Source organism: Ischnura elegans, chromosome 8 (assembly GCF_921293095.1).
Source record: "Ischnura elegans chromosome 8, ioIscEleg1.1, whole genome shotgun sequence".
Lineage (NCBI taxonomy): Eukaryota > Metazoa > Arthropoda > Insecta > Odonata > Coenagrionidae > Ischnura > Ischnura elegans.
In genome coordinates, this window is record NC_060253.1 from 64,483,285 (window position 1) to 64,501,495 (window position 18,211).

General features: G+C 34.9%; 1 protein-coding gene across 7 annotated transcripts in view; it reads left to right on the forward strand.

Annotated features, from left to right (window-relative positions):
• LOC124164308 (neurabin-1) overlaps window positions 1-18,211 on the forward strand; it is a 253,486-nt gene that overhangs the window by 186,028 nt on the left and 49,247 nt on the right. For 4 of the 7 annotated variants that reach the window (XM_046541564.1, XM_046541566.1, XM_046541568.1 and 1 more), the window contains exons 9-13: window positions 3,089-3,109; window positions 9,946-10,263; window positions 11,583-11,754; window positions 12,737-12,919; window positions 13,801-14,061. In XM_046541564.1, coding sequence (XP_046397520.1) covers window positions 3,089-3,109; window positions 9,946-10,263; window positions 11,583-11,754; window positions 12,737-12,919; window positions 13,801-14,061 — 955 coding nt within the window. The remainder of the gene's footprint in view (window positions 1-3,088; window positions 3,110-9,945; window positions 10,264-11,582; window positions 11,755-12,736; window positions 12,920-13,800; window positions 14,062-18,211) is intronic. The other 3 variants (XM_046541570.1, XM_046541565.1, XM_046541571.1) reach the window with 3 other exon arrangements.

The window sequence follows — 18,211 nt, forward strand, 5'->3', positions numbered from 1 at the left end:
AATTTCTTTAGTGGAAAATATTCTTTTTAATAAGCTTGGGAAAATAATAGCTTGACTTACTCATATTTTCAATTTTCATGCATCTAAAATCTTATAAATGTCTTTTACTCTTCTTAAAATGATGGCATACATTAGGCTTGGCCTTCCAACATTATTTAACTACAATTATCTCATAACATCAATGTCCCATTTATCTACATAACCCATAAAAAATTGAGTGTTACCACAGCAATTGAAATGGTTGCATGAGTGAATGATCATTAAATAGAGCACACTCTAATTTTTTTTTGAATGTACTGGTACTAGTTATCATCCATGCATCTCATGGATTTGCTTGTCTATGCATTTTGTATTTGGGTGAAATACCATCAGTTGCATCCGAGTGAGAACCATTTGCATGCTGCACCATACCAAAACACAAGTTGCAATCAGAAAGAAAGTGGGTATTTTTCTTAAACAATTGATACTTCATATATGGCCTTGAAGATCAATTTCCCATCTTGGGCGTGATCATTTGGTAACAGGTGTTACTGCATTTTAAGTATAAATATTGTGATTCATAACCCAATGTCTTACATTAATCTTGAAGCCGAACATTGTAGCTCATAAAACATAAATCTCACGTGCATGAGTTAGTCAAGTCATTATCAATGAAATAGAAGTTCCAAGGAAAGGTGGGAACAAATTAAGCTGCTGTCAAGTGAGCATTTGTTACTAACTTGTCTTTAGATAACAATACTTTTGGAAGTTCCTTTCTAGTATTAAGAATGTGCATTCAATATTTGATTTAAATATATATAATGCATCCAATTATAACTATCATGACTTGTAATAATAAATTGTGTTAAATAAAGCCGTAAAAATAATGCTTGTAGCGTAACATTTTTCAGAACATTGTTTAACAAGTTCTCTTTACTTAATAAAAGCTTATAAAATAATTTTTCATTTTAAAATGTGCATGATGCTTTGAATTATTGGATGCTTATTGACTGATAAATGATGCTTAAAATTTCTTTAATTATATTAATGAAGGTGAGAACAGCCTAATCATTGACTCCATTTTGACAAGAGCTTAAATTTGCTCTAGAAATAGTAATTAAATGAAATATTGGGCTATTGACTCCTTTCAGTAAAAGCTTGCTTTAAGATGTCTGTTTTTAGGAGTGATTTGTTTCTCTCTCTGTTAACAATTTTTATAAGTGAATGGCAAAGGAAGACAATCATATTCTTTTAAATTTTTGTTTCCATTTCATAATTTTTTTAGCTTCTTTCCAACATTCAGTATGCTGGTTTATTTTAATAGGCTATAGCTATGATACTTGGAATTTTTTTGGGCTATGTTCCCTCAGATTTGTTAAAAATCAAGTAGAAAGTAGTCTTATAGCTTAAAAATCATCCTAATGAGCCCGGATAAGTCCTGGAAGTGTTTTTTTTTTAAAGCTGTATTATTTAATGCAGAGATTAGCACAGTTATCAAGTTTTTATGCAATTTTTTTGTTCACCTAACACAAGTTGTGGTGTTTTCCCATTTATGGAGGATCCATTCCATGATGCATTTATCCGTGATAGACACAATCTTTTAACTGCCAAAGTTGATTTTATTAAATAAAGTAAATGGCATTTCTAAGAAATTATCCAAGAAGGGCCTTATTATAATCTACTGAATTTTGTTTAAATAATTATCATTCATCATTTTGCTATGTAGAAATTGCATAAATACATACCTGCTTTGTTGAGTGTTATAGTAATGAGTAAAAAAAAGTACTGGCTTCATTGTAGGTAAATGTATTTACAAATGTGATGTATGATTTGTGACAGGAAAAAAATAAAACATGGGGATGTCATTATAATATGGAATAGGTAGCCGTCACTGCGTTAAGGTTAGTAAGTGATGCCATCAGACATCTAGCTCAGTATTCAGATAGCTTGCTGAATAAAGGTGTAAAGGAGTGCTGCATTAAAGCCAAGGTAATTGGACAGTATTCAGTGATGTAAACAAATTTTTGTGTGATAGGCTAAAAAAAAACTTTGATGTGTCTCCACCAAGGGCTCTAAAAATAATCAGTGGGTTAAATATCAGAAAAATATATTTTTTTTAAATTTGGCAGACTGTATTTGATTCAGCAATGCAAAAAAAGCTACGTTGGCATCCGAATTATTTATGATCAACTTTTTTCATCACCCATGAAAAATAGGTAGGAATATTTATCAATATCAGAGACATGTCTTGTTGTTCTAAATCAATGAGTTAAAATATTTGTTTCTAAAATAGTTTGGAAAGGAATGGGTATCCTGAGTGATGGCCAATTCTAGTGTTGTATAAATCTTACTAGGGCTGGGAATATCTTTTGGCGGACAGATAGAAAATCTGGGCTGCCGTAGAAATTTTTAGATCTAAATGTATGACAACCCTGATTTTGGAGATCCTATTATAATTTTTGTGGGCGATTGAGTTCAAAGTGAGCTGTTTATCTTATATTTTATTATTGAGTTTGTGAAATGAACCAGTGTGGACTGTGGATATAGAACTTTAGTGATGAAAATCCTTTGAATAATTTAGTATTTGTAGTTGTTTGCTGTACAACTTTTTCTCCTCATTCCATTTAGGGTATGCACTTGGTTTTTGTGATAGGGTGTATTTATGGTGTGAGAAGTCAGTCTTCTTTCCTCCCCTGAGTGTTAGGATTTGGAAAATTTTAAATTATGGCGGTATCTTCATATGGGATATTGATATTATTATCTACTGATTGTTGCTCCTTTTATCCTTTTGTGGAGTATAGTGCAGGTGGGGACATAGTGGCTCATTTTTTATTTAGGCATCTGCCTTCATTTGTGTATGTGAATGTTTAGGTCTCTTCTCTCATTTGAATATTTTAAATGATGTTTATGGCACAGCTTTTACTTGATATATTGGGAATTTTCTCAGTGGAAAAGTAGCCTATTTTATGGAGTGGGCTGGGCTGTTCTTGCTTTCACTGGCTGACTTGCAATATTTTCTAATATTTAACTTCTTTGCAATTCTATTTACCTGACAAGCACTAATCATTCTGTTCTCTTCGTACCCCCTGTGTCTCTGCTACATCTTCAGCATTCTGGAAAAAAGAATGAGGTGAGTATTCATAGCACATCATATTTTTTTACCTACTATGGGAGCTGTCATAGAAAGTGTGGATATGCTGTTATGAGTTTGTTCCTGTGAAATTTTCACGTATGGTTAGATTTTTGGGTTCTGGTGAACTTCAGGTATTTCTAATGGAGAGTATTTTTTATTTATTTTATTTCCAAAGTCGTTTACTTCTTGGAAACCTAGAATTTTAGAAATGCCGGGGTGGTGATTGGCTGAGCATTTGGTTGAGGACTAAAGCTAAAAATTAGATTTTTAAGCTGTTCTGCTGGAAATCTTTTGCATTTATACAAGCCCTAATGTTTTTATCTTTCCTGGGAGTGGGATGTTCATTATGGCAGATCGGAAAAAAGTCAATATTTTTCAGGGATCTATTGAAGAAATTACAAAATGGGCTATTTTGTCATTTTGCATTCATGCATTCTTGCTTGCGTTCCTGCAATTCACGGCTTTCCATGACTCAATTTAGTCTCTCGCATGTGTGTCAGATCGTGCAAGTACATGCCCCATGTAAAATGGGCTTTAGTTTGGTAACTTTAAATTTTAAAGTTCTCAAGACGTGAAAATAAGGGATAATATGCCCGAAGAATTCACTTATCAGAAATCTATGGAAGTACACTTGTCTATGTATGGAAATAATAGTCTCAGAGGGTCAATTAGGGGCATGTGATATATTAATTTCAAATAATGCTTTTGCCAATATTTTTCCCCTGACATTGGTCGTTTATGGCATATTAGTGAAGATTCTCAGCAAAAGACACATCAAGCAAGAATTTTGCCCTGTCCCAAGGTGAGAAGGCAAGAAGCATGAGCGAACTAAAGCCTATTCCCCCATGCCTTGATGCCGCACTGCATCTCAGTTGCCAAAGGTCTCCCATTCTTGTGTTCTGTATAGTCAGTTTTTTGCTAAACAGTTGCAGACGTGATACATCAACAAAATGAGGTCTAAGTTGCCTTAATTAATTAGGAATGAATATAGAATTATACATTTTTAGATTTTCAACCTCCATCCCCGCAAAAGGTCATATGGCAAGGATCTAGCATTGACCTAGAGATATCAATTATTGCGGGCCTTATTTTGAGTTAGCGCCACAACTTTTTTGATGGCGAAAGTTTCCCTGAAAAATAACAATTTTTCCAATCTGCCCTAATGTACATGCTATAAACTTGATGGTAGAATGTGGCCATCTTAATCTGCACTGCATGACTGTTTCAATAACACTTTAGTGTCTGGTGTGGGTTTCTTCATATTCTATCTTTGATTTTCTTTCTGTTAATTCTTTTTTGGATGGGTGGTTCTTCTGGACACTCTTCACTTCATGCACTGTCATCTTTAGATAATGATGAAATATTAAATTTTCAATATCATTATGCTGTAAATTTTAGGAAAGTTTGCTTTGAGGGTCATAATGGATTTTGATATACATGTTGGGATTGCCTGGACTCTTTGTGAATTGTGGAATTTTTACTGTTGCATTCATTTTGCCTGTATATTTGTGTTTACAAAACAGCATGTGTATTGAATTAATATTATGCCCATGTATATATGGCCAGTGCCATCTTTTGTTATCTGGCTGGAACTTTGTTTCCTTCTTTTATTAAGTACATATAATATTTCAATATAGCATTTGGTTTTGTCACAAATGCATGTAACATAACGATGGTAGGAGATTCATCATCTTAAGGTTCATTGGATCAGAAAATTAACTGTAGTCACAGCAGTTCACTAGTTAGTAAATGTCTGTTATCATGAGAGGATGAAAAGCACAATTTGTCAAAGCTATCACAAACATTGTATTTCTTCACAATTTTGGCATTTTTCATGAATGTCATAGTGAAGTCAATACTTTTTAGTGAGCATACTAAAATTTAATTAGAGATTGCACGGCCAACTAAATGGATGGAATAGCATATGACTGTTGAGATTGCCCAACGAGGTATCATATCCCGTTGAAACATTATTATTCATTATTTATATTTATCATTTCCTAAATAACATATGCAATTACTGGAAGAAATTAATCTCCAAGGTTTTAAAATTTGTATGACATGAAGAAGATGGAAATCATTTGTTGTGATAGATACTACGCAGTGGCATAGCTAATGGGGTAAGGGGGTTTTTTAATTAGTAGTAATTCATTGAATGAGGTTGACAGGGATAGGTATCTCGATGGATCCTCATTAACATATAGGCGTACGAAATTCTCAAGATTGTCTCTCAGACACTAATAGAAGGCAGCAAAGACTGGAAAAATGGACAAGTGGACAAAGATGATAAGAGTGCAATATCATAGGAATGTGAGGATAATCATTTTGGATTCTCCAGTTCTGCCATTTCTGAATAGAAAAAGTTGATTTCATGTAGCAGATGCTGAGGAGTTAGGAAGAGAGAGAGGAATGCAGGATAATTCTTTTCCCGAGAGTTGCTGGAGCACGTGAAAGTAAATGCTGCTCCCACATTAATGCTCATGATGTATTTTATGGAAAGCAAATATGGGCGGAACCAGGATTTTTTTCTGGGGGGGACAAGGGTTTGGCAGGCTAGTGATTTTCTCATACTCTTGAGATTAAAAGCAAGATTCAACAGTTACTGTACAAAATATTCTCTTTATTTTAATATGAAAGTTATTAATATGAAATTAAATGAGTGAGGCTCCGTAATACATGAAACAAAACTAATGTAATGATAGCCTTATAAAAATTTTGTGTAAATCCACCTACAGAAGCAAATGATCACTGAACAATACAATCAGGTTATCAAGTCATGTTCTAATTGACAACTAGATTTTTCCCCTCTATATCATCCCGTGACCCATAAAGATAATGTTTTACCTTGGGTTTATTTTCTTACACTGCGAATATTTAGGGGAAAGGATTTTTAAGTAGTCTAAACAAAGTACACTGATGTTTTGTGTTGTTGTGTATACATGGCAACTCAGCCTATTTTTAACAAGCGCCTGTACAAATATTAATTTGTTATGATTTGAAATCAAAGTGAATAGCTAGTTAAAGTCAAGTATTAAACTTGTTTGGTATATTTAGTCCCTGAAAAATCATGTTGAAGGCTCTATTATCCCATTACTTTACTTATCCCCACAAAAGATTAATAATTGTGTATAGTGATTGCTGATGGGACCAATTATTATTTGAATCATTTTTAAATGGGAATAAGGTACGATTTCAATTCATAATTTGAGATAACTGATGAAAGTGAGAATGGTATTATTTAGAACTGTATTCCTGATTCGTCGAATGCTTCATTATATGATTACAGTTCACTAGGTCCTTTGTTTATGAACATATTTTCATAAAAAACATATTTATCAATTGCCTGGCATTGGGTTATTACTCAGTGATTTGTAGAAACTTACTTCTGTGTGTCAATTAGTTGGTGCACATTTCTGATCCTTTTTGTCTTACTCCTATGTACTTTTTGAAGTTGATAATTGTGGCTTTACTGTAAATATTGATTATCACATTCTGTTATTGATACGTGTTCTAATTTAATGCTTGTATATACTTCGAAGAAAAATTTTATCTCTTCTTCTTCTGTGCCTTTTTCCTCTTCTTTCATATAATTTCAACAAAACCACCTTTTGACGTTGATCACTTTACAGTCCAGCCAGCGAGAGTTGTCCAATGGCACTTTAGAAGGAGGGGCGGAGAACCCTGCGCCAACATGGTTTGCAACCAATCGCTGTCCCCAAAATGCACCTCACACCCTTGCTTAGTCATACAATGTTGTCACGTGCATATGAAGCACTGAAATGAGCCTGAACCACCAAAACAAGCCCTTTTTGCAAATCGCCAAAACAAAGGATTCTTCCTTTGGATCCTTCACGCTTGTCGTACCTTCTGGCTGCTTTCTTCACGGAACCCTTTTGTTAACATGTGATGTGGGCGTTTCCCTTTCTTACCTGGCAACCTTGCCCCCTAACCCTTCTAGCTGTCAATGGACAACTCTCGGCGGCCGGACTTTAGTTAAGCAAATATGTGCATTTGTCAATGAGTATTTAAATCAATCAGATGCTTGTGAGCCAGTTGCTCCATGACATTTATGAATATTTGTAATTATCTATATTTCATATGAGAATAACAGAATTTATCATTCCTGTTATATTTTCATCTATGTGAGAGTGGGGGGCCTTCCCATCTTATTCTACTGTCTACACTTAGTTCTATGGTGCCAAGGTTTGAACTACAGTTCAATTTTGTTTTGTAGAGGCTCTTGGCTTGGGCTTGTACTTGCAAATTATTTCTAATTTTTCCAACTAGTATAATTGGAATGTATCCTCTTTAGTGTGGCACAGTGATAGCTTCATGTGGGTGAAAGTTTCTATGATTCGCACATTTATGGAATTATCCTTTATTTCTTGTCCTCACCATGTAAATTTGAATTAATAGGATTGAGTGCCTGGATGAGTTGTGAAACAAATGAAAGCATTTATCTGAGACAAGCTTAAATGTATGTATACTTTGTGGGCCTTATCTGTAGTTGCTATTGTGCTGTAAATGCTTTAGTGTGTAAACTTATATTGGCTGCAATATTAGTCAGGGGTAAATATTTTGAATTTGTTTTCAATAAAAATTTAAGGAAAACCTGCTGTGGTCGTATGAAAATACCTAAGGGGATTCGGAGATAAATTATTTTATAAAATTGTATTTGTAGCATATTTGCTATTTGTTTGAAGCCTGTCAGTTAGTGCTCTTCCCTCGTTTATGATTGTGAGTGTGTTGTTAATATTTCCAAAATGCTTATGCAAGAGAATATTCCAGTCTTTGTGTCCATTACTTAATATTACTCTCGCTCAAATATGACAATCAAATAATCATTGATTTTGTGACCTTCAGCATCTCGATGGCTTTGATGTAAGATACTGCTCAAAAGATTTAAAGAAACCTACTGTGATCATTGATTTGCAAGCGGCCCTGACTTGTAGTTTATGCTATTCTCCATTAGTAAGTTAATCCTCATGGGTTACTGATATCAAATCTTAACTTTTGACGAAAAAGCAGTGGTGTTGGTTGTATTTTTATAAGTTGTATGTAGGAAGTACATATAGATATTTTGCTTCTGATGATATCCTTTATACAGTGATCTGTGTAGATGTAATCCTTTCTGTGTTTAATGCCCTTTTGATATAATGAGAGTGGTGAAAGTCAAGCGTACCCCTGATCAGTGGTGTAGCCAGGGAGGGGTCCAGGGGGTCCGGACCCACTCCAAAATATAAAAACACAATAATTGTCCTTCATAAAAGAAAACAAAATATTGAAAAATCAGGAATTTACAAAATGTTTCTTTAACAAATTAAGTTTTTTCAATTATGAAAAGTGTTAAAACTAGTTTAAAACCCATTACTTAGTGCCCGGTTTTTCAAAAAAATTTTCCCCCTGGTTTTGGATCCCCCCCCAAATGAAATTCCTGGCTACACCACTGCCCCTGACGGGTATTTGAAAGGGTGTGATGGTTGGATATTGTAATTTTTCTCTTTTTGCTGTTTTGCTGGTTTTCTTTTTTAATTCAATTTTACTTATTCAATTAATTCAAGCTTTAAGGGTTTCCCTCTGGGTGATAACTGACTTTGGTGCCAATGTTTCAAAGCCTAATCAGTGCCCATCTTTAGGGCTGAAGAGAGTTGTTAGCAGAATGTCAAATATTACCTTAATAACCTTATGAGATGCTGTATGCTGGGAAAAAAGGAAAGAGTACTTCAATTTAGGCTTTAGTTTGTGGAAGTTCTGCGCATTTGTTGTGAAAAGTCACTCTTTATTAAACCACAAAGTATTTCAAACTGAAGGTGAGACCTGGTACAGGTACAAGAAAATGTGAGACCTAGATATTGGAAAACCTGTGTTGGAGTCCTGGTCAGTTTGAAATTTGTGTGGATTTTTACAAAGTTGCTTTCATTATGAATAGAACGCTTAGTGTACTTAATACATATTTCTAAATTACTTTTCAATCCATAAGTAAAACTGTATTAGATTTCCCTGAAAATCAATTGGTAAAGTAGGATATTAGGAATCCTATGGTTGATTGATTAGTAACCCGAACTGCAAAGATGAAATCTAAAAACTCTGTACTGCAAAGTAAAGATATATCTCTCTCATTGGTCAATGTACCTGGGTTTTGGTGATTATTATTATGTAGTTAAAAGCTCATGGTCTGTATACATGAACCCATTTTCAACTTTGATCGCTTTCTTTAGCATTGACTCTCATCAAGAGTTTAAAAGAAAGCTGGGAGGGGTGCCTCTTTAGACCCAACTGGAGCCAGAGACTTGCCTTCTCAACCCAATTTCCTCCCCTAAGCAAATTCTCCTCTCATCTTGACTCCGTTATTTGCGAAACGAGGTCACCAACCTTCAACTAAGGTTTTTATGGGGATGGATGAAGGAAATGACCCTGACGATCAATGCTAAGAGGAAATTTTCTTTAGTTCCAAACTGATGTAGAATAACGGCTGCCACCAGCAGTTTTACGCCTGTCTCTTCATTGTTCATCAGGGCTGATGGTCATCAGGACTGGTGAGGCATCAGAACTGATGGAGATGATAGATATTGCCATTGAAATGTCAGCAAAAGGTGTTTTCTTGACCCTTTTGAAAATATTGTTAAATTTCATAAAGTTTTTATGGTATTTTCTGGCACCAAAAGTTTAGGCAATTGTGGGATAGGTATGATAGGCTAGGCACTTAGGCTTGAGCCTTGAGTATTATTTTCTCAACCAACTTTAAATGGTTGTTATCCCTCATCTTGATGCCACGCCTTAGCAAGTGAATGATGAGCCTCGTTGCATCCTTCTCTGACCCCACGCACATGTAGGCAATCGCAGTCTTTGCTCTCGGATGAGGAGGCCCAGGAGGTGAAGAAATTGCTCAACCCCACGGTAGCCGACTTGTCGGCCTTGTCATCACCTCAGACAGTTCTACTTGAGGAAGAGGCATCAAGGAAGGAGGGCAAGGCAGAGAAGGGTGTTGAAGAAGAGGGTGGTGAGAAGGAAGGTGAAGATGGTGAAGAAGAAGAGGAAGAGAGCGAGGAAGGTGATTGGGCTGTGGCAGCGGGTGCCAACACACCCTCGCTTGCTGAGGACTCCTCCATAACTTCATCGAGCACACAACAGGATTCCACCCTGGATTATAGGTGGGTCGAAAAGTGGTTAGGTTTGTCATCATGGTCACCTTTCGGGATAATTTTTAGGGTGCAAGGCTAAGTCCGGTAAAACTTATGAAGTGGTCTGAGATAGAGGAAAATTTTGACCCCTCCAATTGTTATCATATTCCTTCTTCAAATATTTTTTCAAGACAATTGTGTGTCCAAATCATTTTGTTATTGTATCTGTGAATACATTTTCGGCATGTAAATGTATATATCAGTGGGATAGCTTTGATATAGGTATTTTAGTAGGCGTATGAAACCTTTGTATTCCTATCTGATTAGGGTTTACTGATACATACAACCTCATAAAATTCCTTTGGCAGGGTTTTGTCACATTTCATCGAATGGGAAGAAATAATGCTAACTTAATACAGTATGTATACTTAATTTTCTTGAATTTCTTAGAATTCTCTCCTCAAGGTCTTGAGTTTCTTTTTTCAGGACCGTGAAAAAGAAGGGATTCACAACTTACCTTGTTATGCTGAACTAATAACCTAGAGAAGATTTTCAATTTCCTTATAATTCAAATCATAACTCCTTTTGTGTAATGTATGTTTGTTTTGGTAATACATAATAAAGTGTTGACCTTTGTGACTCGTTTCTAATCTTACTAAGATATTATACATGATGTACAGCACAAGTATTGTGAAGAGAACAGGTTGGCCGTTTAATGCATGTTTGGGCTTGAATATTTTTGGTTTCATATGGTTTACCTGAAACAACAAATTTAATTTCCACCTAATATTGTTTTTAATTTGTGCTCTTAAAACCTAAATCAACTGACATTTTTTTAAAAGTACTTGATGCAATCATTACATTTTTACTTTAAAAAGATTGTAAGGGTGTGTGATAATACTATATCAAGATTGTTTTAAACATCTTTTCTGCATTCATGTCTCATAATTGCTATAAAATGGATGATGAGAAAGTACTTTATTTTTTAATTAAATTCACTTGTATTTATTATTAATATATTATTAGTATGCATATTAATGTGTGCCATCTGGGTGATTTGGCAATTTAGACAAAATTGTCTTCTAGTGTAAAGCCAACCTATGGCTCTACATTACTTCTACTCCTATTCATATTTGCTAAAGAGTAACACCTTCTTGCATAATGTAAGCAATACTGTGACACCCCCTTCCACTTATCAGTAAAATTAAGCAAACATGTTCCTCCTCACCTCAAGAAGTGCTTACCTATTACTTGAACATCCCCTCAGGAGAAAAAAGTTACTCTTTGGAAGGGAAGGTTCCTGATCATAAATTCATCTAGGTTTGTCTGACATTTTCTATTTCATCCAGCCATGTGGGTGGAGGATCTCAGACTGGATCAGAATCTGGCCTCTTGGGCTCTGTTAGCAGTCTCAACAATGATCAAGAAGGTCCAGCTGCTCATGAAGAGGAAATAAATTCTACGTCATCCACAACGACAACAACAGAAGCATCTTTTTTGGCTATTCAACCAGGGAAAGAGGTATTGTCTTAATTGTTAATTATGTACATATGTTACTGTGTTTTATTGTTTTGGCACGTGCCCCCCCCAGAACAAGATCCTGGATAGAGCCTTGCTTGTGCCCTCCCCCCCCAGAAAGAAATCCTGGATCCACCCCTGGATGGCATGTCTATACCATTTCTTTATTAATAGCAATTGTGTAAAAATTCTGATGGTTAACACCAAAACCTTCTCCATAGTTTATCACTTCTCTGCTTCTAAATTCAAATTGCATCACTCTTCTAAATTTTTCTATAATATAATCCACAGAGGAAAAATCATCCGCCTTGACCTGGATTCGAATCGGGATCCCTCGATTTCCTATAAAATTCTATCCTATATTTTAGTCTGTTGAAACCCATGCCTTGTTTATATTACTTTTTCTTTTTAATGGTGAATAGTTAAACTTGAGTTTTTAGATTAAAAATTTTATCAGAAGGGTGTTTGCATACTTATTGCATTTAATTTTTATGTTAGGTCACTCACCATATGAGAAATGCTGTCATCCAATCCATTATTGTAGTTTAGCCTTTTCTTTGACATTGGAACAGTCATAGAGCTTCTTCTATCTAGCACATAGCACATGTACAGCTTCTGTGTGACGCATACAGGTGCTACTTGCGAGAAGGAAGAAGTAGGGTAGTTGTCATTTATTAGGCTGCCTTTGGCCTTCAAGGTTGTGCACTAGTGTCTTGAAAAAAACTTAATGTTTTTTGTTGTTCCCTCCAAATTTGAATTGTCTCATCATCTACCATCAGGATCCAAAAAGTGCTCGTTTTGAATTGAGGTTCATTTTAATGTGTGGAAACAAGTGCCTGGCGTGTGATAAAACATGAAAAAACGTGAATGGTGACCTCAATTGTGGATTTATGTTTCCCTAGGTTTTCAGGTCAAGACATATTTTTCTAAGTAAGGAAGTGTGTTGGCGGTGGAATTATTTTTTGTTTTCTCCATGGACATCCAGGCTTTTGTGGAGAATGGAGTGCACTACCTTGAAGATGGTCACTTTTGGATGGAGGTCCCTGGGCTACCTGAAACAGATGAGGATGATGATGATGCGTTTGAAGGATTGGGTGAGGGTGAAGAAGACTATCCCATTCCTGTAAAGCGCAATACTAAAGTTACCTTCAGCACGGGGCCTATCAAGGTGAGATATTCACTCTAAAGTGTTCATTATGTTTGTATATATATTTCTTTGATGTTGGGTTGATTTTGATTAAGCTCTGAGATGGTGATCTGCCACAAAATGTCTTCAAGTTATTATCCATGAATGGAATTTTCTCTTTGTATTTTTACCTTTTAATAGCTATTGTTTGCATTCTTCAAGGTTAATCAATTACATATCTCAATCTCTTCTCTCATGGTATTGGCGCAGCAAAAAATACACCTTGTACTTTAGGTGTTGATACCTCATTTGAACAATTTGTTATCTCTTAAACAAATTCAGTGCTAATTTCTCTTTACTGACTTATTCACTGCTAGAAACCAATGTGTCTAAATTAGTTATTTCATTCAATATTGAAGTTCAGATTGTGCTGCCTAGAATTTTAGGTATTGAGAAATCATATTATAGTTATATTTTATCTACTGTGTGTTGGAGATGTCTCATAAGGCATTTAGGAGTGAGCTCTTATTTTTTAAACATTGCCTTATGGCCTTAATTTTCATTCAAGTGGCTATTTTTCCCTCAAATGAAAAAAAAAAGTTGGAAATAAATTCAATTTTCCCTATTTCTACCATAACTTATGCGTGGATATGGTCAATTAAGTAAAATGCAATTATTTTCATTGGTATTATATTTTTGAACAGTAATCCCAATCTACTCCAGTTTCTCCTTACCTTTGTGATTTCAATTGATCAAAGAAATTCTGAATGTGTAAATCATATGCATCTCTTTCCCCCTTGTTTGAGTAGTGGTACATGAAGCATGAATAAATTTGTAAAATTGTATGTTTTGTTGTGATTGATGAAGATAAGTGCATTCTTTTAAAATGGGCTTAATTTATTCACGGTTTTAAAAAAAACTAGGTGTACAGCACCTATTCAGTGGGGGAGTATGATCGTCGCAATGAAGATGTGGATCCTGTGGCAGCATCTGCCGAGTATGAGCTGGAAAAAAGGGTGGAGAGAATGGACGTGATGGCTGTGGGATTGCGGAAAGGGGCAGAGGGGCTTGGGTTAAGCATCATCGGAATGGGCGTTGGTGCTGATGCAGGCCTTGAGAAGCTAGGAATTTTTGTAAAGACTATAACTGAAGGGGGTGCAGCTGCTAGGGATGGCCGTATTCAGGTGAGTTTTTTTTTATGGAAGGCATCTATATTTTAATTAGTGACTTCTGAAAGATAATATTCCCTACACCTGTCGTAAAACTATGGTTTATTCTAATAAAAACTAAAAAATCATAAATAAGCTAACAAGGGAAACATCACCCAGAAAATAGTTTTAGCTCTTAGATGCACATATTCTTTTTGTGTGATTAATTAGTGATAACTCTTATATGCTGGTGTTCTTTTTGTGTGTCCTGAAATTGTGGGGTTAATATTGAACTGTGCTGAGAATTAACTCTTAAGCAAATTTTCTTATTTAATAAAAATAATTTTATAAGTCTCAGCACAAGCTTATTTCTTTTTGCTTTAATTTTCCTCATGATAGGATGCATCACTTCTATAGTTTTTTTTGAATGACTGGTTCTAGTTTTTCATTTTTAGTGAAGTATTATTGTTAAAAACGTATAATTTTGAAATTTTTAGGAGTCATTGAGTGGACTTTTATCAGCATCTACATGTACCTCAAATATAATAATTCAAATCGGAGAAATGATGAAGTAAATTTTTTAAATTTGAGATTCAAGCTAATGTTGATAAGTCTACTTTATGCACCATGAAAATTCTAAGACAATAGCTTAAGTTATAAATGAGTTATATGTTGCTAAGAAGACCATACAAACAACCATATAGCTAGGGGGACATGTGAATTTTTCAAGGATTAGTTAAACTCGTATAGAGATAAAATCTTAATAGGGATGAATATTTTTTCAAGTAGCGGATTCCTATATTAGAAACTTATAACTTAATTTTGGACATCCTATCATAATGTATTCATTATCATTTACTTACTCCGACCATATCCGTTATTAATAATAATAATAATATTTATTTGCCCAAAGGATACTATATGTCATGATACAATCATAAAACAAGTATATAGGGCACGTCAAAATTAACAAATTCACATAAGAAAATGTTACATTTCAGATTGAAGATATTCTTTTATACTATAAAAACACTTCTCTATTAAGTAAGCTAAGACACTCTTTTTAAAAACATCAATATTTTCTATACTTTTAATATATACAGGTAGGTTATTATACAATTTTGTACACATGAGCTCAGGCCCTCTAGATACCAGAGCTAGGTTCGATTGTTTGACATGAACGTCATTGCATCTCCTGGTTTCATAGGAATGTATCCTATTATTCATAGTAAAACAACCTTTATACCTTTTTACATATATGACACTCTGATATATATATATACGCAAGGTACAGTGAGTAATTTAAGGCTTTTAAAAAAAGGGCGACAATGAGCTCGACACTTTAGTTTGCACATACTTCTCACAAATTTCTTTTGTATAACAAACACATCATGAAGTTGGGGCGAAGATCCCCATATTATAATTCCATATGAAATTCTTGAGTAGAATAATCCATAGTAAAGGGTTTTCAGAACATACTGGCTTACACTATGCTTTAATACAGATATAAGATAAAACACTGTATTCAGTTTTTTACATAGGTGCTCTATATGTGCATCCCACTTCATATTTCTATCCACATAAATTCCTAGAAACTTTACACATTCCATATCATTAAGATAATTATTTTTACATTGCAGTAGATCATTGTCCTTTGGGCTGTGCCCAGCAGAAAACAATATCACTTGGGTTTTATCATCATTTAGCCTTAGTTCATTGACATCACACCAGGTTTGCATGCATTTTATTATATATTGACTGGAATCAATTAACGCGGTCAGATTTTTTCTTTTTGATAAGATGGTTACATCATCTGCATATAATACACACTTATTATCTTGGGTTACAATTTTATTAGGTAGGTCATTGATGAATATTAGAAAGAGAAGAGGACCCAATACTGACCCCTGTGGTACACCCTTTTGGACTTCTAACGTGGAGGAGAAATAGACTGTCCCATCTTTCCTGTATGCTACTTTCTGTTTTCTTCCATGAAGATATGTCTTAAGCCAATTTAGAGGAATGCCCCTAATACCTATTGATTCACATTTTTTTAGCAATTTGTCATGATCCACAGCATCAAAGGCTCGGCTCATGTCAAAAAATATCCCCATTACCTTATTTTTACTATTTATTTCCTGTGTAATATTATCAATTGCATTAAATAGAGCCAATTCTGTCGATTTTCCCTGCTGAAAGCCATATTGATGGAGTGATATTATGTTTTGCTTATCAAGATAGTCAATGAGCCTTTTACAGAATACATACTCAAATAATTTACCAAATTGTGGCACTATAGATACTGGCCTGTAGTTTTGCAGATTATTTCTATTGTCTTTGTTCTTATACACTGGGACCACCTTGGATACCTTCAAGGAATCAGGATATACACCTTCTGACAAGGACTGGTTGACTAACGAGAGTAAGGGTCTTCGTATGAGGGACTCACAATCTTTAATTACTTTTCCCGTTATTCCCTCAATGTCAGCAGACTTTTTCTTTCCTATCTTGGCTATATAGAGAGACAACTCTCTTTCTGAGCAAGGCTTAAGATACAATGAGCTACTTATTTTATGGTTTTCGAGAGTAGCTCCACTTTGGGTGGTAATCACCCTCTTAGGAAGATGCAAGAATGAGTGGTTTAGGGCATTGGAGATTTCAATGGGGTTTGTAGTAATTTCCCCTTGTTCATTTGTAACTTGATCTGGCAGAACTGTTGGGTTGGCATTGACATTACTTTTTATGATGTCCCAGGCTACTTTAGAATAATTAGAGGCATTCCTAAACCTTTGGTCATTATACTCCCTTTTTGCTTTTCTTATAAATATCTTATATTCTTTCCTAAGTTGAGAGTACTTCTGTCGCAACCCATCATCATTTGAGTACCGTATTTGCAAAAATGTTTGTTTTAGAACTCTGGATAAGTTTTGAACTTCTTTTGTAACCCATTTTTTTGTGCTGACACTCCTGTGTTCCACGGACTGCAGCGGAAAAGCTAAGTTGAAGTAATACTTAAATCTACAAAGATATTCATCAAAGTTAACATTCAGAGGTCTTCCACCATATATGTCTTTCCATTCTTCTTGATTCAACAATACACAAAAATAATTCATATTATGCTCATTAAAGAACCTACATTGATTTAGGGTTTTTGATTGAGGATGCTCCTCATGTATATGAAAGATGGATACAATAGCTGAATGATCAGATATTGCTGGGTCAAATACTGAAGTATTAACATTAGATTCATTGTAATCAGTGAAAACGTTATCCAGTAGTGTCCCTGTGCCATTAGTAATCCTTGTTGGAGTATTTACCAGTGGTTTCATTTGATAGGACTGTAAAATTTGCAAAAATCTTCTTTTATCTTGTCCGTCCTTAAAAAGGTTACAGTTGAAGTCTCCTGCCAATATAACATTTGGTCTTGACAATTGACTTGTCAAGGTGTACAACAGATTATCTAAAATTTCTAGGAAACTATTAAAGCTACTAACAGGGGATCTATATACAGATAATACAATAAAATCATTACTTGCTACAGTGTACCTCACTGCTGCACATTCAAATATAAGTTCAGCATTTAGATTATGCACCAAATGCGACATATTAGAAAAAACTAATGTACTTTTTACAAAAATAACCACACCTCCATTACGATGATCTTTCCGACAATAAAAGTCACCAATCACATAGCCTGGTATTGATATAATTATATCTCTCATCCAATGTTCACTTAAACATATAAATTCTGGTTTCTCTGCCTCTGCTAGTGCTTCAAGCTCTGCTATTTTGTTACTCAGGCACTGAATGTTTAAAACCAGTAATTTAAACCCTGAGTGCGTCTTTTGCTGATTTGAGTCACAGAAAGCTAGTCAGGAAGACTTACCCTTAGGTTCGACTCTCATGTCAGTCGACTGTTGTCTTGGTCTTGTAAATTTGTTGATAATCACGCCAGAAGGCCAGTGAAGCGGATTAATCACCTGTTTAAAATCACTGTATTCAACGCCGAGTTTGAATGCACCATGTACACTTTTACCATCTATTTTTTCACAAGAATCACACGTGACGTCAAACTTATTTTTTACATATTTTACCACTTCATCTTCAGTGGAATCGCTGGCCAAGCGGCCCACATATACGTACGTTATCATTTTCGCAGCTCGGAGACCTGCACCGTTGTTTTCAG